A 25,135-nucleotide genomic window follows, 5' to 3' on the forward strand; every position below is an offset into this window, starting at 1 on the left:
ACATAGTTTCAGTTGTGTATTTCCTGGCCTTCTGTCTGGTGGAAAGGTTACAAGGTTCAGCCGATGAAGTGGAGGGTGAAATAAAGGGCAGCAGAAACTGACACCCACATACACACACATATTAGGTAGACTCATTTATATAGGTAAGAGGTTAATTATGCTTTGCTTGCGACTGCAAAGTTGTGCCTGCATGAGTGACGGTTTGTGCAGAACGTGGACCTGATGTTCCAGAAGATAAGCCTGGGCAGGATGGTGACAGGAAGCACCTGGGTTCGACCGAAGACGATGTTCTTTGTTAAAAACTGTGTTCAAAGTTAACTGAACGTTTGTGGTTTTGGAGTGACGTATGCTTTGTTTGAGTCTGCCTGGCAACAGGCAGACTGCCAACCCTATAAAGTCTTTGTTCTGACTATTGTAAGATAGTTCAACACTGAATCTGCGCAGTGTTTTGGACTCCGCACGTGTGTACATTAAAATGTCGTCTAATTGCACCAGCCTGGATCAGTGGTTATTATTTTTGGATTCCGCCTCAATATTTGAACCTTAACACTGGCTAGGGTTTTTATTACCTTCAGTTTTAACTCACATTCACTTGCAGTCTTTACTAAGTCGACTTTCTGCTGTTCTGTCAGCACAACTGCTGACCGGCCTCTAGATCATCATTGGCCTCCATGAGTTTCTCTGCTTCCGTTGTCAGTCTATTGAAACTGTCTTTGAGTTCTCCTTCAGTCATATCCTCATGCATCCTTGTAATGCTATTAACCAGACGAGAGAATGATCTCTTTGCTGTACTTCTCACTCCTTTGAGTTGTTCAACTGACTTCCCAGCAGCTTGGTCTGCCATTTTTGTATACTCAGGCTTGAACTGGAGTTTATTTACTAATGGGAATTGCACATGCAACTTGACGGATTCTCCGAATTTTCTCTTTGCACTAATTATTCCCTTTTCCCAGGACTCCAGGTCATTGCTTCCAGATTTTGATTTCCCGGTTTTTCACTGTCAAGCTCTTTAAGTTTGTGCAGCTTCCCCGCTTGAAAGGGATTGATGCATCTACCACAGGTAGATGAGGTAGAAACTGGATTTCACTCAATGACCAGGCAGATGTTTTGTTTTCCTTTTTTCTTTAATCTTCTTTTCGGCCATAGTCAGCCATAGGTGAAAAACCTTTAAATACAAACCAAAATACAAATTATGTTTGTTATCACACATCTGCAAATATTGTGAACAATCCCAAACATTTTTTCAACACATCAATGCAGCGCACAAACTTTGTAGTACAATATTTACTTGAGTATTTTTAAATGCTCAAATTATGTAATTCACTAACAATTGTACATACAACTTGAAAAATACTGCTTTCTATTAAACCATATGCAAGCATTAACAGTCTTCCATATGCAGACCAACAATAAACAATGGTGCCGCTCGTAAACAGGCAACCAACTCACGGCACAATGCTAATGCTATGTAAGCTAGCAGCAGCCGCGATTCTTTAGCAACTCGCTTCAGCCAGTCTTTTAACATAGTCAGCAACCATTTCCTTACCGGCTGCCTCCCTGGCTTTATAGATACATCAGTTCCACACAATATCCCTGTTGGTGACAACTTATTGAAAGAAATATGCTGGGTTTTAGTAGTGGGCGGATCGATCCAAATATCGATAGTATCGATCCCAAGTCGGGATCGGTATCGGATCGATAGTAGCATGCATACGGCATGCAGGACCATGCAGCCTGCGTGCCGAAGCGGACAGCATGCCGCCCTCAGGCAGGACCCCCGCGCACCTCGCGCACCTCGACCTCCATCTCCAGCTTGGCAGGTCCCGCTGGCGCGCCAGCCTCCGGCTCACCCCGAGCCGCGCGCTGTCCACCCTTACAGTGATCACCTGGTTGCTGTAATAGTAGCCTACATTCAATGGCTCCAGCCCTCCTGCTGACAGCTGTACACATCAACACCAAAAACAACAACAGCACAAGCAGCGCACAGGTTTTAAGCCGGTGAGGCATGATTGTAGATGCAGTGAAGGTGAGTCCACCTCATCTGCAGCAGCATCGCAGACCACGGCCCGCCACAATAATAAAGCATTTTTTATTTAATTATAAATAAATTATTTCTCCTAATTATGTCCTGGGTTTTAAGTAATTAATAATACAAAAGGAAAAATCACAAAAAACACTTAAGGTCATGAAAATTACTTGCGATTTAGCAATTCAATGAGGCATCCACCTGATTTATTGAAAAGTATCGGTATCGGTATTGGTATCAGCGATACTGGCCCGTATTTACTTGGTATCGGATCTGAGAAGTGACGAGACTGAAGGAACAGCTGTAGCAGATGTAGAAAGTCGTCATCCTAGTGGTAATAGGAGTATTAGGAGGTGGAACTTTCCAGCAGTGACTCTTAACAGCTCAGAGTAAAGACATCACTTGACTCCATTAACTGTCAGGGGGCTGGGTCTGTGTATTTATGTTGTATTTATGGTGTAGCTGCGCACACATGCTCTCTCTCGCTCTCTCTCTTTCTCACACACACACAAACACCATTGAAACTTTTATTGTGATGTATTTTCTTATATTTTTTCCTTTATTATATGAAGATTTAGGTTTTCATTATCCTGTTTTCCTTCTCTCACCCCAACCGGTCGCAGCAGATGGCTCCGCCCCTCCCTGAGCCTGGTTCTGCCGGAGGTTTCTTCCTGTTAAAAGGGAGTTTTTCCTTCCCACTGTCGCCAAAGTGCTTGCTCATAGGGGGTCATATGATTGTTGGCTTTTTCTTTGTACCTATGAAGCGCCTTGAGGCGACTTTTGTTGTGATTTGGCGCTATAGAAATAAAATTGAATTGAATTGAATTTAGGTTTTCATTAAGTTCTTTTCATAATATGCTATTTTGTATGGCCTAACATTGAGATGTGTGTCCAAATGCAGCCACTGACGCTTGACACTCATCTGACATATACATACAACCTGTTTCCATACAGAAATGTTCCATCAAGTATCACATTGTACAGTTTCATTTGAAAAACATTGCTGATTTCAAAATTTGTTTACTATATACATATATAAACCAGGTTCTTTGGGGGGGGGGACTTCCTGTAAATACAGAGTTCTTCTTCTCTACTGATGCCAGGTGCTGCCATCTTTGTGATATGCAACATTACTGCAGTTAACTGCTCACTGTAGTAAATAAAGCTGTCACCTAGTATCCACTGTCATCTGTGGTCATCTGTAGGCTTAAGTAATGTTACTTTTATTTTAACTGTCAACTGTCAAAGGTGATATGTCCTTGACTTTAGAATCAACCTAAAATGTTTAAAAGTGCCTAGTCTAAGAGTAATCACATGTGCTTAGAACTAGAGTAACTGAGGACAAAGAAAGCTGTCATTGGCTAAGCGTGAGAGGGAGCTGCCACACGAGCAGTGTGTTTTCACTGGAATCTGAGCAGGTTTCTTCTGATGATGACAGTCCTATCCTGCGGTATCCTCTTCCTCCAGAGAAGATGGCTGTTGAAGTGACTTTGTTACGTTTGGCCTCTCCCTCCTTCCCCAACTCCAGTGGCCGCCCTCTCAACCAAACATCAGGGTCCTCATTTACTTCATAGATGGAGCCGTCCTCCATCTGGAGATCTGGAGAGGCCCTTGGGTTCCCTTGTTCTGGCTGAGCTGTCAGCAGCTTCCCAGGAAGCTGGGAGGTGGAATGGAGGTGGTACTGCAATAGGAGATGCTTAGGTTTGTCCTGCTTCCACGGAGAAGTTTCTAAGTTCTCTGTATGGCGGCTATTTTCCAGCTTCTGCTCTCCTCTTTCTCCTTCAACATTCCCTCCACCTCCTCCTCCCTCGCCATTAGCACTCTCCTTGCTAATGTTGAAGATGGAATCCCGTCGAAGCAAGTCAGAGGCCAGGGTGCTGGAGGCTGACACCAGGAAATCTACAGCACCACAGTGAGCATTCAGCGATGTCATCGCTTTACCTGAGGATATAAAAGTTGTACATCTGTTCACCTTGTCTCATTTTACCAGACTAACACATGAAAGAAGTAAATGTGTTCCAAAAGACTAAAAAAAACCTAAAACTGAACAAACATTAAGTGTACAATAGACCTAAATCTCTGCAACCCCGCAGAGAGTCATCAACATTTCAGGTCCACAGTTTTAGTGGAGTTTGAGTTAAAAGGGGAAGAAGTTTTAAAAAACTTTCACTGAGACCCACAGAGGTAGAGTTTTTTCCAAAGCAAAGCATATGCACAGGACTATTTGTTATATATCTCACATCAATAAACTGAAATACAAAACTAAATAATAAGTTAATAGGGGAACAAATAATATAAACTAGGAAGCAAATAGAAATAGCAGTTTTTTCATAGATTTCATATTTAAAAAATAATGGCTACACTTCTTTTGAGGGAATTAATATTAGTTTTTGTTAAATAGAGCATATCTCCTGTTTCTTGGTGCTTTCATGGTTCAGTTTCCTGTTTATTGAGTTTACTTTGTTTTGGTGAGAGCCTTCATGATTACATGTGCATCATCAGGCCATCATGCTACATGGATATATTGTATATCACAAGAGATCTTGAGATGTTCAACCAGTAATGAGCACATGCTGTGTGTACATTAAACTTCAGTCACAGAAACATCGGAGAGCAGGAGCGTTGATGCATGTTCTGACCTGTGATCTTTGGGATACCCTCAAGAGTCGGTACAGAGAAAGTGATGATGACACCCTGGCTAGTCCCCACCCACAGCATACCCTGAGAGATCAGTAAGCTGGATACACAAACGTGACCTGGAAAACAAACATTTAACCATTACATTAGTCTAACCGTACATGTTTTATTCCTGCCCAGCCCTGACCACACTGTGTGTGTGTAGTCTGCCAAAATTTGAACTCGGGCTGAGCTCTGTCACTGAGCAGCTCAGTTCAAATTACAGCCTCACCAGATGGAGATCTTAAGGAAAAAGTTAACAGGAAGGGAAAGTTTACAGTAAACTGTATACTTATTAAATGGGCTTGTTCCCTTTCAGTCGCTTCACTTGGTACAACACAAAAAGTATGGGATATCACACCCCTGTGTGTCTTGGCTGAAGACATCTCTATTCATGCCATTAGGGCAGATAACCTGTGATGACACTATGTAACTGAATGTGTGAATGTTAGATAGACAGCACTTACATATTGTTCGTAAGAATGGGAAGCAAGTTGTATATAACAGAAATGCATCATTTAAGAACAACTTCTGCCAACTTCTGTTCCCTGAAGGAACAAGGTTGCCCTGCCATGCTGTTTTCTTGGTACGCCCGTCTGTCTCGGTCACAGTATGTTTTTTTGCCTTGCCTGGTGACAGATAGTTGGTACGTGTTGAGATGTTGACTTCCTGCAGTTGTTGCAAGGTCTCTGTGTGGAACAGATGAATGGAGGATCCTTTGGTGAAGGCCATCCAAACACCTCCACCTGAATGGACCATGTAGCTAACACTGAAGTCTGGATCCGAGTGGGCTTCAAAGCTCTGAAGTACAGAAAGAAAGGGTTAATCTGCAGCTCATCTGTCAAAAAAAATATGTCAGTTGGTTCCACAAAATGTGTCATATGATTCATTTTGTGGAAAATATTTTTTTAAGAAAACATGGTACATGAATGTCTGTAGTCATCTGTAGTACTCGGGTAAATATGTAGTGCTGAGAATACATATTTACTAGGGGTGGGACTCGATTAAAAAAAATTAATCTAATAAATTACAGGCTTTGTGATTAATTAATCACGATTAATTGCATTTAATCACACAGGAAACTTCGTCCCAAAGCGCAAATGTTTTTTTAATTAAAAGGGTTTTAGTGGGGGACAGAATTAAATAATAGACATGGACGTGAATATTGTAAACTCGAGCTCTTTTGATCTTTTGGGAAAAAAAATAAAGCATTTAAACTGCATTTCAATTCAAAACAGAGAAACAAAAATAATATCTCTGGTCAATATTGGGCAGACCTTTGACAACCATTTGATATTTGGTGCTCTATTGGGAATAAAATATGGATTTATGAGAACAAATCATTTCATTCTGTTTTATATACATTTCACAGAGTATCTCAGCTTTTTGGGAATTAGAGTTTGAATCCAATCCAGGCAGTATTTTCCTAAATGTGGTTTACTGTTGATGCTGACCCATCAAACGCATTTAATACTTACATTTTTAATCTTCTCTTGTAGAATTGGTCATCCTTATTGAGCCTACACTGGGCCTTGACATAGCCTGTCAGTTCATTGTCTCTCTGAAACAAGCCTTTTTGTCTTATTTGCCTTAAAAAGCAGCTTTGAACAGCAGGTAGGTGGGACTGTTGAGCTGGTCTGATTATTTTAGTTTTGCATTTGTGGTGGATTATAGATCCAAGAGTATAAAAAAAGATGTCTGAAATGCAATAGTTAGATGATTCTGTTGGTTCACAGGAATCGCTTGTAAATATGCCAGCCTCATTATTTGGTCATTTTGACATGGATCCACCATTGCACCAGTATACACATCCATCACAGAGCACAAGGGAAAGTGTTAAAGGCCCATTTAAAATGTTCTCAGTGTGCATACTGAATAGTCAATATACCTGCATGCAGAGGCTGTCTCCTTGTATGACAGTGACTTGGTTTTCACAGCTGGCCCACACAGTGTCTTCAAGTGCCAGCAGACAGTAGACCGGCTTGGAGCCGAGAGACATTAGCCTGCATGAATCCACATCCCACAGTCGCTCTGACAGGAAGAATTAGTTGGTGGTTTAGCACCTAATTTGAGCTCCTACTACACTAGTGCATGACCTCATTAGTCTGACATGCAAACTCGCATCATGTGAGAGTGGTAACTGTGACAACTCACCTCCAGTTTTTCTGTGGTATATAGCTACTTTGCCATTAGCCAGTCCAGCAAACAGGAACGACAGTGAATGTTTGAGGCAGAGCACTGGACAGTTGTCAGGGTTTACTAAGGTCAGCAGGCACTGAACAGCTGTGTCCACACTGCTCTGAACATGGATACTGGAAAGACAAGGAGACAGAAAAGTCACATATTACACATGGGGCCAGATTGTTGCTGTTGCTGCTGTAACAAAATAACCTAGCTCTACATTAGTCCTTCAAAATCTCATAATACAATCTGCTCACAAGAGATACATAAGAAAATTGAATGTCATTATCTGATTTCATGCTTTTCATGTAAGTTTTAAGGCTGTCTTTGATATTTTTATTTTTATTTTAAGAATGTATTTTGCAATCAACTTGTTTTGTTAAGCCTTTTTTGTGCAATCCAAATCAAATAACAGCAGAGTTAGACATTTTCTCAGTTTTTATCAACATAAAAATCACAAAATGGGTTTAGGCATCCTTTTTCTGGGGAAAAAAATAATAATGGCATAATCAGCATTAAACTGACTGGTGCAAACCTCAGCATGAATGAGCAACTGAAGCATATGTCAGCAGCAAAAATAACTGATTTTGGCTTATCTTAGCAGCAGTTCTTAAGTGACAAAAGAGGGTTCATCCCAGCCTAAAAACTGGTCAATGAGGTGAAAGAAAATAGATGATATTTAAAAAATGGTTCAATATTTCGGGGAATTTTCTTCTTTTTTTTACCTAAGGTTACAAATCGTTAGTCAAGCATAACAAAACTGTTGTCCAAACAATAGTTAATGTTCTGACAGCTATAAAACTAAATAATGTGCTGTGTTGGGAAAGACTGACCTGCCGTCCTGCAAGCCAACACAGATTATGTTTCCTGTCTTGGCTGCCCTTTGGGCTTTCTCAGTCTCCTCCTCTGTACTGGGGCACGGCTCCTTCACATACTCCAGGCAAAGGACTGGGGCTCTCAGTGGGAGAGTTTTGACCAAGCGAGCACTGGCTCGGTTCAGAGAGAAAATCTCCACTTGCCCATGGTTGGAGTTGCCACCTCCACCAGCAACCTGAAGACCATGACAGGAGAAAAGTAGCTTAGCTTATCACAAAACAAAAAAGAAAAAAAAAAACAGTCTAAGTAATTATACCATGGATCCGTAATGTACCAATAACAGTGTGTCACAAAAGCACAGATTTGAACAGCCAAGGTTTTATACATAAATTCTTACAGCAGGGGACAAGCTTAACCCAGCAGCAGAGCTAACACCGTGGTGGTTATACAGACATAAAACAGAAACCGCAATGAATAATGCATTCTAATATACAGATCCACATAGGAGGTGAATACTGAATAAAAAGATGTTTTCTGCACAGTAAAAGCTTGAACTCACCCAAAGGTAACCCTGTGGCAAGGATGTGCTGGCAGTGCAGAAACCAAGCAGTCTGGACTGAGATGGGCTGTGAAGAGCTGCCTCCAGCTGGCCAAACAGAGCAGACATGTTTGAAACATTAATAATATTATAAATCATCTCTAAACAAATAATTAATTAATGAAACAGAACAGATAAAAAAATTAGTCATAGGTCAATTTATTTATTAATACAATAATGTGTTAAAAATTAACATATTTATTTAGTCAAATGCTTTCTAATCTCCTCCATCTTTGTCGATTTAGATTTGGCTAAAAATACTCAGTATCACTCATAATGTATATATGTGTATATATATATATATATATATATATATATATATATATATATACTTTCCAGCACGCCCCTGCGGGCGGTTTATCCTTCAAGCTCGGGTCCTCTACCAGAGGCCTGGGAGCTTGAGGGTCCTCTGCAGTATCTTAGCTGTTCCCAGGACTGCGCTCTTCTGGACAGAGATCTCCGATGTTGTTCCCGGGATCTGCTGGAGCCACTCGCCTAGCTTGGGAGTCACCGCACCTAGTGCTCCGATTACCACGGGGACCACCGTCACCTTCACCCTCCACATCCTCTCGAGCTCTTCTCTGAGCCCTTGGTATTTCTCCAGCTTCTCGTGTTCCTTCTTCCTGATATTGCTGTCATTCGAACTGCTACATCGATCACTACAGCCGTCTTCTTCTGTTTGTCTACCACCACTATGTCCGGTTGGTTAGCCACCACCATTTTGTCCGTCTGCATCTGGAAGTCCCACAGGATCTTAGCTCGGTCATTCTCCACCACCCTTGGGGGCATCTCCCATTTTGACCTCGGGACTTCCAGGTTATACTCGGCACAGATGTTCCTGTACACTATGCCGGCCACTTGGTTATGGCGCTCCATGTATGCCTTGCCTGCTAGCATCTTGCACCCTGCTGTTATGTGCTGGATTGTCTCAGGGGCATCTTTACACAGCCTGCACCTGGGGTCTTGCCTGGTGTGATAGACCCCAGCCTCTATGGATCTTGTACTCAGAGCTTGTTCTTGTGCTGCCATGATTAGTGCCTCTGTGCTGTCTTTCAGTCCAGCTTTGTCCAGCCACTGGTAGGATTTCTGGATATCAGCCACCTCCTCTATCTGCCGGTGGTACATACCGTGCAGGGGCCTGTCCTTCCATGATGGTTCCTCGCCTTCCTCCTCTTTCTTGGGTTTCTGCTGCCTGAGGTATTGACTGAGCACGCTGTCAGTTGGGGCCATCTTCGTGATGTATTTGTGGATGTTTCTTGTCTCATCCTGGACTGTGGTGCTGACACTCACCAGTCCCGGCCCCTTCCTTCCGCTTAGCATACAGCCTCAGGGTGCTGGACTTGGGGTGAAACCCTCCATGCATGGTAAGGAGCTTTCTTGTCTTTATGTCAGTGGCTATATATATATATATATATATATATATATATATATATATATATATATATATATATATATATATATATATATATATATATATATATATTTTATCTCAACAGTTTAAACATAATAATGTTTAAACTGTTGCGACTGTTGCGACTTAGGTACAGAGTGCAGGCAGAAAGTCAAAACAAATTGTCAAGATAATTGAATCATAATAAATACATTATTTTGTATTTATTGTTTTTTTTTTAATTCTTATTACTTTATAATTATTATAGCACTAGGAATAAATAATAAGGGAAGGATTCTAGATCAGCACTGTGGTGCAAACTTGTGGCCATAGTATATACAGTATTCTGAAGAAGGTATTAAATGTTACTGTGTGTGTGTGTGTGTGTGTGTGTGTGTGTGTGTGTGTGTGTGTGTGTGTGTGTAGATTTTTTTTAATTATTACTCAAGTATAAAAACAATAATAAACACAACTGCAATGTTTTGGTTGTGTAACATTTTTCTATCATTACCTTATTAGGGATTATGTGTAAGAGTTGTTTAGTGTAAATAATTAAATAATAGTTTAATACATGCATATTGTGCCTTGTACTTAGATGGACAGCAAGTGGAGAGTGATAGATGAGATGAGGAGATGGAAGGAGGAAGAGAGGCAAAGAGTGAGTCACAGGCAGAGCCTGGTTTATTTAGTTTCCCACAGTTTTTGAATCTGTTGCCTTATGGTTCAAGGTTCAAGGTTCAAGGTTCTTTATTTGTCACATGCATAGTTATACAAGTATAACACACAGTGAAATGTATCCTGACACGATCCTCGACATGTGCAAAAACATGGGGGGGTAGAGGATAACATTATAAATATATATATAGTATATACATTGGGTGAATGTGCAGTAGAAGCAGCAGCAGGTGAATTCTGTACATTAATATGAATAGACATCTGACTATTTTACAGAATGGACAATATAAACATATTTAAAGTTAAAGGAAGTTAAAGGAATTGAGTGTCTGGAGGAGAGTCTCAGTCAATTATAGATGATGTGAGATGGGCGTGTGTGTGTGTGGGGGGGGTGTTGGTTTAGGGCCCGGATGGCTTGAGGATAAAAGCTCTTCTTGAGTCTCTCTGTCCTTGCCCGGATGATGCGGAACCTTCTACCAGATTGTAGAAGTTGGAACAGTTTGTTGCCAGGATGGGACGGGTCCTTCAGTATCTGCGTTGCTCTAGTCCGGCATCTCCTGGTGTAGGTGTCCTGAAGTGGGGGGAGAGCAATCCTGCAGCAGCGTTCTGCTGTACGGATCACTCTCTGGAGAGCTTTTTGGTCCTTCACACAGCTGTTCCCGAACCACGCTGTCATGTTCTGTGTGAGGATACTCTCCACAGCGCCTGTATAGAAGATCCTGAGGAACCCCCCTCTGTCCCCTTCTGGCTGCCTCCGCCTCAATTTTATCCCACAACTTAGACATTCACATTACTCACACTCTCATTACACATACATATAGGATCTTGGGGGTGGGCACGCTACACGGATTCCAAATTACCATCAGGGTGTACACCTCACCCCTGGCGTCGTTGCCCACCTCTCAATTTTAAATACACGTAGACATTGAGGGCTAGCAGGAGGGGCTATATGCTTACCTGCTGCTCTGGCAGGTAGCTCCATGCCCTCCTGGGTTTTAAATGCACCTTAGAACACACATACATCAACACTACATATGAGCGGGTGGAGGGAGGTTTGAGTCTTCCTACACCCCGTTCTCTGCGGCCTGCTGGAGCGGGGGCTAGGAGGAGGAGTTGGCTGTCCGACTGGGGTCTGGAATGTGGGGCCTCCCTGCTGCTGCGGAGTCGGGGCAGTCTGCTTCTCCCCACCGCAGGGAAAAGGGTAACACCACCTGGGTCTGGGCGCGGTTTCCCCCTCCAGGGGCAAGGGTACCTAGACCTGGGGCTTAGAGTACGCTTGGGGAGTGTGATTGTGTGTACAGTGTAGAGATGGCACGATACCACTTTTTTATGTCCGATACCGATACCGATATCATAAATTTGGATATCTGCCGATACCGATATTAATCCGATATAGTGTGTTTTTTAATCAATAAAACTGTTTTTTTAATATCTTGCTGCATTTTGTATAAGTTCATACTCAAGTTGAAATAAACAACAACACTAAAGCTATTCTGTTATACCTGTATGTAAAAAATACACTGCACCCAAAATATTTCATAGTTCAGCAACACTGATCAATCTAATAAACTTAAACCTACTCCATCCTCCCTATTCTGGTATTTTAAAGAGTACTTAGCAGAAATATTAAGCAACCTAACTAATAGGGTTGCAAACTCCCAGCAAAAAAAATAGGGAACCACCCCCCACCCTCCACCTCATGATGCTTAATCGACATAATCAACTTTAATTTGATGCAGTGTGAAAAAAATGCACAGAAATAAATTATTTTTCAAGAATAATTAAATAGATTCAACATCTTTCTTCTACAGAATTGCAGACTGCACAGATCGTACCTTCCCAAAGGAAAAAGTACTATAGCTTACTAGGGTATATTAGACTTAACAGTTACTATATACAGTAATGGACTTCTATACATTTTACATCAGATTAAAACTTTGGGTGTAAGATTCAGATAATTATTTATTAAAAGCTAGACATTTTAAATGAGAATAAGAAAAAAAAGTCTTTGTGCCCCCTTTTCCCTGTTAATGCCCTATCGGCCCCCCTGGCTAAACTTTGCTAGATCCGCCCCTGCACAGTTACCAGCCGTCAGCTACGTAGAAAAGGATCCTGGTGTAGAAAGTAATATTAAATACATTCTAACAACAGCTTATCAAGGTTAAACGCGCCGCTGTTGTTCAGCCGCTGGTTTCCTCTTTCTGGTGCAAAGTGGGCCAAAAACAAGCAAGAGAGACGGACTTGCGACAGAAAAGCCGATCAGCTGATCATTGAGGAGTTTCATGAAGTAGCGGCAGGAGAGGGAGAGAGAGAGAGGCAGACGCTCCATATATCGGTGGTTAAGCTTAACGCAGGTACGCTTTACAAACATTCAGAGATGAACTTACACACTTGCTTTACTTCTCTCTGGGATAACTTCCTCGGAGATGAATTGCTGGATTGCTAGAGAGGCTACAAATACACACAGCCGCTCTATCATGTGAGCACACTGCTCTGACTGCTACGGTTATGAGCCGAGTTACGCCGTGTCGCAAGTTTTGTGAGGTGCTTTTTTGATATTTAATGGATCGGATTACATTTTTTATTTTTCGCCGATATCCGATCCAGTAATTTACGTCAGTATCGGACCGATACCGATACGTAATATCGGATCGGTCCATCTCTAGTACAGTGTCTCTCTATGTCTGTCTCCACGTTGGGTGAGTGTTGAGTAATTGTATATGAGAGCATGAGGGTGGGAATAGATGTTTGTATCTGTGTGTGCCTGTTTGTCTGTGTCTATATGTCAGGTTGGGTATCAGACGCCACCTCTCTGGGGACATCTCAGGCCCTCCAAGGTTTGAGGCCCATCTCCCCCACCACTTCCCCTGCCGGTGGCAGACGCCCTCAGAGACATCGGTGCGTTGGTGGTTCTTTGTGTCCGGGGTGGCGCCCAGGTACCCACCGGCTCACTCCTTGGCGGCTGCTTATCGGGGCCTGGAGCTTGGGGCTCGCTCGGGCCACTGGGATGGGGTGCCCTTGGCCTCTCGGCCCGGGGCTCGGTCACTCAGGCACAGCTGGCTGCCGGCGGATCTCACGGGCACGTCACTGCAACCCCCGGCTTCTGCTCCGCGGCTGCTGAGTGACCCCTCATCTGGGACTCTCCTCAGCTCTTTCTGGGATAGTGGCGCGGCTGCCCTCTGTTGGTCTTCCTTGGTCTCTTGTGTTCTGGGGCCTCTGGATGTCTGGAGTTTTGATCTCCTCCATACCTGCTTCATGCCCTGGAGGACGGGGCAGTGGCCCCCCACACCCTCTAGCAGATCATTACATGAAGGAACCTTTTTAAAAACAAGCGCGTTCATGCTCACAGGTGCACACACGGGTGATCACACACACAAACTACACCCTTTTGGCTCCTACCTCAAAGCACACTGTGCGCTGTCGATCTCACGTGCTGCACAATAATGTTTAATATTTAGTATTTACTGTCATATTCCATATATCTTTGTGATGTTGTTTATTACTCTCGTTTTCTTCTGCTTGCTTTCTTTTTCTTTCTCAACAGGTGATCCAGGTGATCGATATATGTATTTTTGTCTGCTTATTCTGTTGGTTTTGGTTTTGCCCTTTTTCCCCGTCCCTCTTCTCAGCTGTTTTTTTCTTTCCTCTTTCTTTCTCCCTTTCTTTCCACCAGTCAAGTCTGTCCCGTATTCAGCAAGTGAAAATAAAATAAACAATAAAGGTGAATCAAATGGACCATTACGGCAAGGCTGGGATGGTCCATTTGGTAAAGTAAATCCGTTGGGCATCTTTCTTCGCCTTTAGACAATAATTCTGATGGCAAAAGAACCAAACGGGACAGGTTAAAAAAAAAAAAAAAAAAAAAAAAAAAAAAGATCCTGAGGATCTTTGGAGAGACCCTGAACTTCCTTAGTTGTCGGAGGTGATACAGGCGCTGCCTAGCCTTCTTGGTCTGGACCTGAATGTGGGCAGCCCATGTCAGGTCTGAGGAGATGTGGACACCAAGATATTTGAAGGACTACACCCTCTCCACTGGAGCTCGATTGATGAAAATGGGTTTGTAGTCTCTGTGCTGACTCCTTCTGAAGTCCACCACCAGCTCCTTGGTCTTGCTGACGTTCAGCTGGAGGTGGTTGTCCTGGCACCATGATGCCAAATTCTTCACTTCGTCCATGTAGGCCGCCTCATCGCTGTTGGAGATGGCACCCAACACCACTGTGTCGTCAGCAAACTTCACAATGGTGTTGGAGCCGTGGGTGGCCACACAGTCCGAAGTGTAGAGGGAGTAGAGCAGTGGCGAGAGGACACACACCCTGTGGTGCTCCTGTGTTGACGGTGATGCTGTCGAGACACACCCACCCACCCTCACCACCTGAGTTCTGCCGGTGAGGAAGTCCAACACCCATGCACACAGACGGCTGTTGAGTCCCAGGTCCCTCAGCTTTGTGAACAGTCTGCTGGGCACTATTGTGTTAAACGCTGAACTGTAATCAACAAACAGCATTCTCACATAGTTACCCTGTTTCTTGTCCACGTGGCTGAGGGTGGTGTGCAGGACATGGGCGATGGCGTCTTCAGTGGATCTGTTGGGTCGGTAGGCGAACTGGAGGGGATCTGTGGAGTCTGGGATGGAGGAGGAGATGATGTTCTTCAGCAGCCTCTCAAACACCTTCATGACTACCGAGGTCAGCGCAACTGGCCGGTAATCGTTCAGGGATGAGGGTTTGCTGTTCTTGGGCACCGGGATGATGGTGGATCTTTTGAAGCATGTGGGGACCACAGACTTCGCCAGGGACTCGTTGAAGATGTAAGTGAACACACCTGCTAGCTGGTCAGCACAGCAGCGCAGCAGACGGCCGGTTCCAAGTGCTGTCACCAATCTGTGCATTTTATTATTATCTCATAACACCTGTTTAATCAGCTACCATCTCTCCTATGGACTTTTTAATGTCTACAGTCTCAGATCAACACAGCCCTGCCCTCCAGCACTATCAGCAGCAGGAGCAGCAGCAGCCCCTCAACACCAACAATGTACCCCATCAGGTGAAACACAGGCTACGTTTGCTTTGCATTGTCCCCACCTGATGACAGTGATATCGTATGATGCGCTTCCACTTCAGATTCTTGACGAATGTGGATTGTTGTTATTCAGCCTGGTTCTATGTGCCCCTTTTTAACTTTGAGCACCCGCCCCTTTAAACATCTCTGCACAGCCCTGGTCCACACATAGCAACAAACCATTGATGGGTAGTTTGTTGCCTACACGGGAGGCAACTGTTCAAGCTATGAGGAATGTGTGGACATGCAGCAACGCAGGGGAAGAGCTGGTGAAGCTGATAGAGCAGAAGGTCAGGATAGTCCAGCTGAGATTGAATAACCACAGATTTCCTTCATGTAATTAAAGATTAATCAAACACCCACTCTAAGTGAAACATATTTTTCAACAACCGTATTTGTCATCAGCAACAGCTCTCCTCTCACCTTCAGAGTGTGTGTTCTGGAAGAGAAAACCGAAAGTTTACAGGTAAGCAGTGGGCAGCTTAAAAGAGCTTTCGTCTTCCCATCTTCTTCAGCACATTCCCAACCTGACGTGTTTTCCTTTCCTGACCAAACAACAGACACACGCGCACACACAAACATTAAAGACAAAAACTAACAACCTTATGAAACTATCAAAATGCAGACTTTGCTGCATGTAGTAACTTTAAAGTTGAAGAGAAATACAAGTTATAATTAAAATTAAATGGAAAATTATTTTGATGATTTATTGGTCATATAATGTCAAACTCATGTCTCAGCATGAATAGGCTGCAAATTTCAATTTCATTTTAACCTAAATTTGTTATTTACGGTTAAGAGGCCTAGAATTTCAGAGTGAATCTGAGTGACTATGACTCTGTCCTTGATTCACGTGCTCAGTTAGAGTAACACCTTTCTACTCATCTTATTTATTGGTTTTACAGCATTTATCAGCACTACTAACTGGTTGGAGTGTGAAACACAATTTCATTTTTAGGTGAAACAAAAATGGCATCTAAAAGGATTGTGAATCTGAGTGCTCAGAGTATCAAAATGTTATACACGCAGCAGTCCATTTCCACACTCCACACACAGAATTGAACTTACTCTGGGCTATCTTAGCAAGGTGAAGACGGTTCACCCAGGAGATCTTACTGAAGGGGTTGGGAGTGTTGAAGACCACCATGATGCTCACTGGACGACCAGACCTGTCAGGCATAGAAGACATGACCACATGAATATTCAAACACTTTCACACACCGCTGCCTGGTAAAACCTCGCTGCCCCTTCTCTAAGTCTGCTTTGGATAGGGACCGCTTGACACTTACTTGTCAGGTTTGCCTGGAACAGATAGGCGTAGGCGACACTTGTTGGCGTTTTGGATTTCCTCCTCCTTTAGACGGATGAGCCTCTGTAGCGCCAGACACCAGTCCTGAGACACTGTGGTATTCAGATTCTGGCATGGAGAATACAAACGGAGAATGTGGGTTGTTGTTATTCAGCCATATAGTTTTATGGTCATTAATAGCTGTTGAGTCATACCATTTTCTCTATACTATTGTAGGGTCCTACAGTATACAGCACCTTGATGTGAATTTTGTAAAACTTGAATTGAATTGAAAGTGAGAGCTTTATTCATCTAGTTACTACATCTGCACATCACCCTTGTTCTTAAAAGTCTGTCCTGTACTATTGTTCTTCATATATATGCCTGGTTTGAGATAGTAGGCATTTATGCAGTTATAGCTGCCTGTCCAAAACAGCTTGCTATTATTATATATTTATATTTAACTGGTTAAACAAAACAATTATTGTACAAAGAAGTATTACAGTTTTTCTCGATTGCTTAAACACTATAACCTATCTTGTGAACCCAAATTTCAAAACCATAATGCCTCTTTCCAAAAAACACACCCATTTCCCTGAGCTATAAACACTATGCCCCTGCTTTACCACATGAGTCAGATGTGGTGAACTATTACTGCGAAACTCTACACACAAATCCCTACATTTGTCAGTACTGACACCATGCGGTCACTTAGAAAGCACTAGCAGTCAATAATGTTAACTCACATCAGCACAGCTTTAGCTCAATTAGCACAACACTAGGAGTCAAAATGTATCACACACCAATCAGAAACTCTGATGGATAGACAAAAGGGCGAAAGTCAGCTCATTCAGGTTTGAAACAATGGATCCAAAGACATGCAAAGGAAGAGGTCGAGGAGGAGGAGGAGGTGGAGGAGGAGTTGAAGGAGGAGGTGGAGGAACATAATTGGCCATTGGGCTATTGTAAATGCCCCTGGTCAGCATGGAGGGAATGGCACTCTGTGCGCCGCCATCAGCCAACGAGGGGTACTCCCCTGCCATGCCATTCTAGGACCCTATAAATAGGGTGACCATATTTTGATTTCCAAAAAAGAGGAAACTTGGCTCAGTCATGAAAAACTTTATTTATACTGGTTGCTTATAGAAAACTTTGACATATTTAAATGATGCCTTCTCTGTGCAGTTAATGAATGGTGAAATAAAAAATGCCACATAGGCTTTTACAAGTCAAGTGCAAAAAAAGGGGACGGTTGGTCACCCTACTATAACACTATGCTTCTCCTTGCTTTTCTTGATGGTCTGAGACAACATATGTTCCAGCAGGACTAGAGGGAACCAGTACAGCCAGAGCAGCCTCACTACATTTTTGTTTGGGATAACGTCAGCTGCTCTGGTTCGAGACTGGTTTACCAATAACCCAAGGTTTTCTAATAACCCAAGGTTTTCTAACATCTTCCTGCCTGCATACTCTCCCTTTCTAAACCCAATAGAGGAGTTATTTTCAGCATGGCGGTGGAAGGTGTACTCTTGGGTACAGAAGAGGATTAGGGCCACTGGAAAAAAAAAAAGTGGGCACGTTTTTTTTCTTCTTCTTTCCCAGAATTCAAATTTTTTCTCAGAAATCTGACTTTAATCTCAGAATTCTGAGTTTAATCTCAGAATTCTAAATTTTTCCTCAGAATTCTGACATTTTTTCTCAGAATTCTGACTTTTTCCTCAGAATTATTTTTTGTCAGAATTCTGACTTTAATCTCAGAATTCTGGAAAAGAAGAAAAAAAGACGTACCCACTTTTTTTTCGGTGGCCTAAACCTCTTCAGTACTTGAGACCTCGGAGAGCAAGAAAAAGTTGTTTTTTTTAAATGTGTAGATTAATGTTGTGTGCAAGTGCTTTTCATGAAGGGGACAAGAGAAAAGAAAAAAAGATATTTGACATTTATTATAATTTAATTCAGACTATTAATATAAGACCTAATAGATGTCACGGAAATATCTTTTAACTTACTTTACATTATCTTTAAAAAAGATTCTGAAGGAACATATCAATATATCTGTCGATTTATCAATGCAACAGCAGACAACCTGTGATCTTTTGTCTCACATGCTTTCAAAACAGTGTTAGGAAGACATACCTGCTGCATAAAGGAAAGTGAAAATAATAAATATTGTTACCTGGTAGATTCCGTGGAGCGTGCCAACCAACAGTGAGACCTCCTCCACTACAGCCAGGTCATGCTGCAGCTCCTCCAATTCCTGATACAATCTTGGAGGGCCGAGCAATACTTTACCTGAAACACATACGTGGTCACATTTAGCATCTACGTCATCTTAGTACCAGGCGTCTTCAGCACCAGAGGGGGCTTATGGTGGGTGCTCGGGAAAGTCCCCCCCCCCAGTGCCGAAGATGCCCGAGTCACTGCAGATCACCACCCCGAGGGAGGCCAGAACATCTAGCCACACGCCCCAGAACCAACAAGCACACGCATCCCAGAGAGGGCAGCAACATCTAGCAGTAGAAAGCAGTAACCCTACATTCCATAACCATACCCAAAGGGGCCAAGCTCAACAAGCCCCAGACCCAGTGTCTCACACACACACACAATTTTATTTGTGAAGAAGTTCATGAAGTCATTACTAATTAACATCAAAGGAATGGTTGACTCAACAGTGCTTTGACTTTTTGTCAGCCTGGCTACAGTGCTGAAGAGAAACCTAAAAACTGAATCTAAAAACTGCAGAAAAAACATAGCTGGAAGTGCATAGGAGGACTCAAAGATGCAGAACAAGCAAGTCGCAATAGTTGTGGTCTTTTTCGCGTAGTTACATTTCTAGCGAGGGGGAGGAGGGCTTTTTTATAAAGCAGAAAACTATTTCTCCAGGTTAAATGATAATCTTCTAAATTTGTGATACAACATTTCCTCCCCAGCTTATGAGTTATCTGCTTTAAGGTGTGCATTTGAGAGTTTTACCAGTAAGTCAAGTAGGTTCTGTTTTTCTCTCTTTTTTCTCTTTCTTTGGTTGATTAATAGGCTGGTGTGAAAAATTGCTGGGGGGGTTTAATACATTTGGCCAGATTTCTAGAAATGAGAGCTGCTCCATCCAAAGTGGGATGGATGCCGTCTCTCCTAACAAGACCAGGTTTCCTCCAGAAAGTCTCTATAAAGCCCACATTGCTTTTTGGACACCACTCAGACAGACAGCAATTTAAGCAGAACATGCGGCTAAACATGTCACTCCTGGTCTGATTGGGGAGGGGAGCAGAGAAAACTACAGAGTCCAACATTGTTTTGGCAAAGTTACACACCGATTCAATATCGATTCTAGTGACCTCTGATTGATGTAACCGGATGTCATTACTGCCGACGTGAATTATGATTTTACTGAATTTACGTTTACCCTTAGCCAGCAGTTTTAAATTTCCCTCAATGTCGCCTGCTCTGGCCCCTGGAAGACAATTGACTGTGGTTGCTGGTGTCTCTAGCTTCACATGTCTGAGAACAGAATCGCCAATTACCAGAGTTTGACCCCCGGCGGGTGTGTCGTTAAGTGGGGAAAAATGGTTAGACACATGAATGGATTGATGGTGTACCAGGAGCTTCTGTTTAAGGCTATGCTTCCTCTTTACCATCACCCAGCCATCATGTGTTCCCGGCTGCTTGGGATAATCTGCTGGGGGACAGCTGATGGGGCCTTCGCTACCTTCAGCTGCACCAGCTGGCTAGCTATGGGTTTTTCAAGCGTGCAAAGCCAAGTCTGTAATTCAGTGATCCTGGCCTCCAGAGCTGCAAATAGACTACATTTATTACAAGTATCGTTATAGCTAAAGGAGGCCAAGAAGTAACTAAACATCTGACACACTAAGCAGGACGAACGGATAGAAGTTTACACTATGAAATGATATGTTATATATAGGTTTTATTTCAACTGGCTACACAGATAAGCTACTCAAAAATGCCACTGTGTGTTGTAACAAGAACAGGAAATTATACTCTTCTACTGCAGACAGAGCGAACACCAAACGACAGCGCTACCCAAAGTCACCTCTAACCCTGACATTGGAAGACTGCTAAAAAATGTTGTCTAGACTACAATGTGAATTCCATGTTTTCCTGCTTGACAGTCAGTTTTTGGTCAGTTGAAACCAACAGTTTGTTTCAAGGAGGAGAGTACATGCTCTCAGAGTTACCCCAACATAAAAAAAAAGGAATGTGAGTTTTCTCTGACTGAGTGGACCTAAATAAACTAAGCAGGCATGTGCTTACTTGTCAAATCATTCCATATAGAAATGACTTCTGCACATTTTAAGTTACACTCTGGGCTCTCCTACCTGTCTGTAAAAGTTTATTTTGGCCCTAAAATTACTGCAGAGATTTATCAGAGATGTGCAGAGCGCAGCAGAGTTTAAAAACATACAGGCAGTTTGCAGTGGGCAATTTACTGCATTTTAAAATGATACAATCCATGCATCATTAGTAATCAATTTTGTGTGGTTTATTCCCTACATTTAGGTTAAGGGATCATATGATGATGATGTTGCTTTGATTGCACAATTGCACAATATTAAAATGTATAAAATTGGTATCAGTTCTTAATAATCTCTCGTTTGCATAGTTTAAAAAAAGTTGCAGGTTGCAGGGAGCGCTGTTTGTATGGTTGCTTATTAAGACCAGGCTGAATGCGAATGACAGTTAATTCTCTCTTACCTGTCAGCACATGAAGTTTTTGCACTTATATCTATCTAACTAGCTAACTGACTAAATAAATAAATACTGCACGTTGGACACTCATTTGTGGGACATGTACCTGGATTTGGAATGTCCCTTTCACAGCACAAAGTTTTTGGACCACATTATTGAAATAAATCGCAAAAGTGATATACTAGTAAGCAGGCATTACTGTGATTGTTACCACTAGGACTGTTAATTTATTGGGAAAGTGTAAATGGTGAGAATTACCAGTAATTTTAAGAACAGTGCTAGAGCTTTGTGGTTCTCTCCTTACAGCAGCTTTTCTCTGACCTTATTAATTGTTGGAAATATTTAGAATGAAGCGTCACATATTTCTGGTAGAAATACACACACATACACAAACTACCAGTCAAAAGTTTTAGAACACCCCAGTTTTTCCAGTTTTTATTGAAAATTATGTGGTTTAATGTGTCATTGCACATTTTGAAATGAAAGCATAGTACAAATACGCAATTGGAGTTAAAAAAGAAATCATGGAATCAATTTATAGACCAAAATTTATCCTAAATCTCTGACTCATCAGAGTAGCCTCCTTTGGCAGATGTAACAGCTGAACACAGCCGTGACATTCTTTCTACAATAGAAATCAAATATTCTCCCATATCTGTAGCAGAAGTTCCCATAAATGTGGACCTTGTAGGTTGCTTTGCTTTCACTCTTCTGTCCAGTTCATCCCAAACCAGCTCGATGGGGTTTAAGTCTGGAGACTGTGCTGGACACTCCATGTTTCCAAACTCATCATCTTGTTCTTTGTTCCTGAGGTAGTTCTGGCACAGCTTGGACTTATGTTTTGGGTCATTATCTTGCTGTAGGATGAACCCCTGACCAAAGCTGTGGTAGCTGTTTTGGTTCAGGGTGCCTCTCACTCTGTACGAGTCACTGACCCTGGATCAGCAAACAGCCCCAGACCATCACACTTCCTCCTCCATGTTTGACAGTTGATGACACACACTGTGGAACCATCCTTTCACTAACTCGTCGGCGTACAAAGATCCTATGTGATGAACCGAGGATTTCAAATGTTGAACCATCAGTCCATAATACCTTCTTCCAGTCTTCAGTAGTCCAATGTCGGTGTTTCATGGCCCAGACAAACCTCTTTGTCTTATTCTGACGTCTGGCTTTCTTGCTGCAACTCGTCCTGTCAAAACTGCAGCTCAGCTGTCTGCAGTACAATACTGTTCAGCTGATGCTGACGAAGGTATGGTACCACAGTGTGTTCCAACACTGCTTTTATGCAGACAGAGGGGGTTGGAAGTAATCCAGGAAAGTTGGAACTGTAGGAATTAGTAGCACCAGCTTTCAAGGCTTGATCAGCCTCCGTTGCTGCAGAACAATTTAAATTGTTAATCCATGTTGTGTTCCCTGAAAAAGGCCTTTTTGTATCATTTTGAAATGTACATTATTTTTCAGTTTTGGGTAACCTTACCTCTTTTTTAACCTCTGGCAGTTCACCACTCACCTTTGCGCCATTTCAAGCTATTCATTGGATTGAATTACAATAAATAACTGGAAAAATTGGGGTGTTTTAAATAATTTGGCTGGTAGTGTATATATTGTTTTGCAATCAGAGCGCATTTACATTTTGATTTTCCATTTTATATAAGAACATTAGCAGTGCTATGAAATAACTGTTTTATGCTTTCATGTTCAGAAATACAAGTCAGCAATAATCATAGAACGCAAGCATCACTTTCCGTCTGGTTGATCAGTGTGCACAGCCTGTATTAGTATTTTCTGCCAACATATATTCAATTAGTGCTGTCAGCGTTAATCTTGTTAAAATGACGTTAATGCCATGGCACCATAACACTGATAGTACTAATATATTCATATCAATATTCTATAGAAAGGCACACTGTTGTGATTCTGTCATAATTATAGATCCCTGAAAAAAAATAAAAGGTATAAATATATTATGTTTTCCTAAATCCTGGTTGCATCATCAACAACACAGGCTGGGGCCTCACATAACAGCCACCCATCAGCTTGCAATCAGTCAGGAATCTGTCACACATCCACCTCTTTCTTCAACCTGGCTTCCTGGCAGTCACCTTCCCACTGAGTGATTTATAGGTTAGTGTAATGTGGTCTAACAAATAAAAAAGCATTCCCTGATAAAATATCAGGTATTGCACTGAAGATGGGTGAAAAGCAGCCAGTGTTCAAAGAAAAACTTTGAAAGACCTTCTGAACTATTGCTGTCTGACTCCTGGCTCAAGACCTTTACACAGTACTGTATAACAGATAGCTTAGAATAATTCCAAATCAAATTCTTAAATTTTGCTTGCTTTTAGTATACTACACAGCAATCTGTGTGGTGGCTCAGATAATGAGATGTGGATATGGTACCAGTGATGCTGGCAGTAGAGTTGCGACATCTGGCTGTGATGATACCATCTTTGCCCTGCAGACTATCCTGCCCCACCTCCACCACTTGAGTCTGCAGCAGAGAAGCACTCCACTTCACCGTGTACTTAGGACCAACAGGAACCAGGGTGTTGATGTCAGGGGGACCCCTGGTGGACAAATACATTGCAAATATTTACAACAAGGGACTGGGGGTCTCAGCAGGACACAACAGCTATGGCGTAACTGCAGCTTATCTAGATTCACTGACACTTTACTAAAATATGTAAAGATGGTTATTAACTCAATAAGTCAACTGAGGGGTTGTGTTGGTCGTGTTGGAAGTATATCTACGTATGCAGTATGTCTGTGAAGGTTCTCAGTCATCCAGGTCATCGTAGACTAAGGAGCTTGAGCGTCTGGACTTCTTTCAAAGAAGTCCAGACGCTCAAAGAAGTCCAGACGCTTTTCTTTCCAAGCTCCTTAGTCATCTACGTATGCAGGTAAACAGACTGGTACCAATACATATATTATTTCTACTCAACCCTGCACTAAAACCACTTTCTACTGCAAATCTCATTCACCCAGTCACAAGCCTTCTCATAAAGCGCGTTTATCAATGCCTAAGGACTATTGCACACACTGTGCTACACCAATTGCTGTATCAGGGCAAATTCCGTATTTAGTGTCTTGTCCAAAGACACTTTGGCCAAAAAAGTATTTGTCCCTGTGGCAGCAGAGCCAAAGCAAGGGGAATGTTGAACCATTTAAGTAGAATACATTTCCAGTTTCCCCTGGTAAATAATAAATAAATAAATGATAATAATTAGGAGATAAAACCAATAATAACACCAATATTTTTAGTTGACATGGGTTTCTTTCAGTACTTGTTCAAGCTCTGAGAGGAACTTGTATAATGTCCCAAATAATAAAAGCTAGGTAATTGCAAATTCACTCCAACCATTCAGTTAATTTTAATTGAATTCTATTTTATTCACATAGTGCCAATTCACAACAGTAATCACCGCAAGATGACTTTGGTCACTATACATATAGCACCAGTCAGGATATTCAGTAACACCTAGGAGTAAAGTTTGGGATTAAAGAGGTTTGGTACTTACTTCAGGTTCACGTTGGCACAAATGAGGGTGTCGTTGATGAGAAAGACCTTCCGCTCCTTTGACTTGATAACTTGACCTTTATCCCCAAAAACTATCTCAGTAAGAAGTTCACAATGAATCAGCTGCCTCTGTTCTGAGTTCAGCAGCTAAAAACAATGCAGGTCACTGATTACAAAATAATAAGATTCATGTCACAAGGTAAGAGCTG

General features: G+C 42.2%; 1 protein-coding gene across 4 annotated transcripts in view; it reads right to left on the reverse strand.

The window, feature by feature from the left end:
* Positions 1 to 2,728: 2,728 nt before the first annotated feature.
* The window catches only part of arhgef10lb (Rho guanine nucleotide exchange factor (GEF) 10-like b), a 45,093-nt gene continuing 22,686 nt past the window's right edge, over positions 2,729 to 25,135 (reverse strand). For all 4 annotated transcript variants that reach the window (XM_039604911.1, XM_039604909.1, XM_039604910.1 and 1 more), the window contains 13 exons: positions 24,928 to 25,073; positions 23,810 to 23,976; positions 18,882 to 18,997; positions 16,710 to 16,837; positions 16,489 to 16,589; positions 15,844 to 15,965; positions 8,259 to 8,345; positions 7,717 to 7,934; positions 6,857 to 7,014; positions 6,591 to 6,733; positions 5,332 to 5,503; positions 4,666 to 4,782; positions 2,729 to 3,967 (listed from right to left, as the gene is read on the reverse strand). In XM_039604911.1, the coding sequence (XP_039460845.1) occupies positions 3,381 to 3,967; positions 4,666 to 4,782; positions 5,332 to 5,503; positions 6,591 to 6,733; positions 6,857 to 7,014; positions 7,717 to 7,934; positions 8,259 to 8,345; positions 15,844 to 15,965; positions 16,489 to 16,589; positions 16,710 to 16,837; positions 18,882 to 18,997; positions 23,810 to 23,976; positions 24,928 to 25,073 (2,262 nt within the window). In that variant the 3' untranslated portion in view covers positions 2,729 to 3,380. The remainder of the gene's footprint in view (positions 3,968 to 4,665; positions 4,783 to 5,331; positions 5,504 to 6,590; positions 6,734 to 6,856; positions 7,015 to 7,716; positions 7,935 to 8,258; positions 8,346 to 15,843; positions 15,966 to 16,488; positions 16,590 to 16,709; positions 16,838 to 18,881; positions 18,998 to 23,809; positions 23,977 to 24,927; positions 25,074 to 25,135) is intronic.

Source organism: Oreochromis aureus, linkage group 20, assembly GCF_013358895.1.
Source record: "Oreochromis aureus strain Israel breed Guangdong linkage group 20, ZZ_aureus, whole genome shotgun sequence".
Taxonomy (NCBI): domain Eukaryota; kingdom Metazoa; phylum Chordata; class Actinopteri; order Cichliformes; family Cichlidae; genus Oreochromis; species Oreochromis aureus.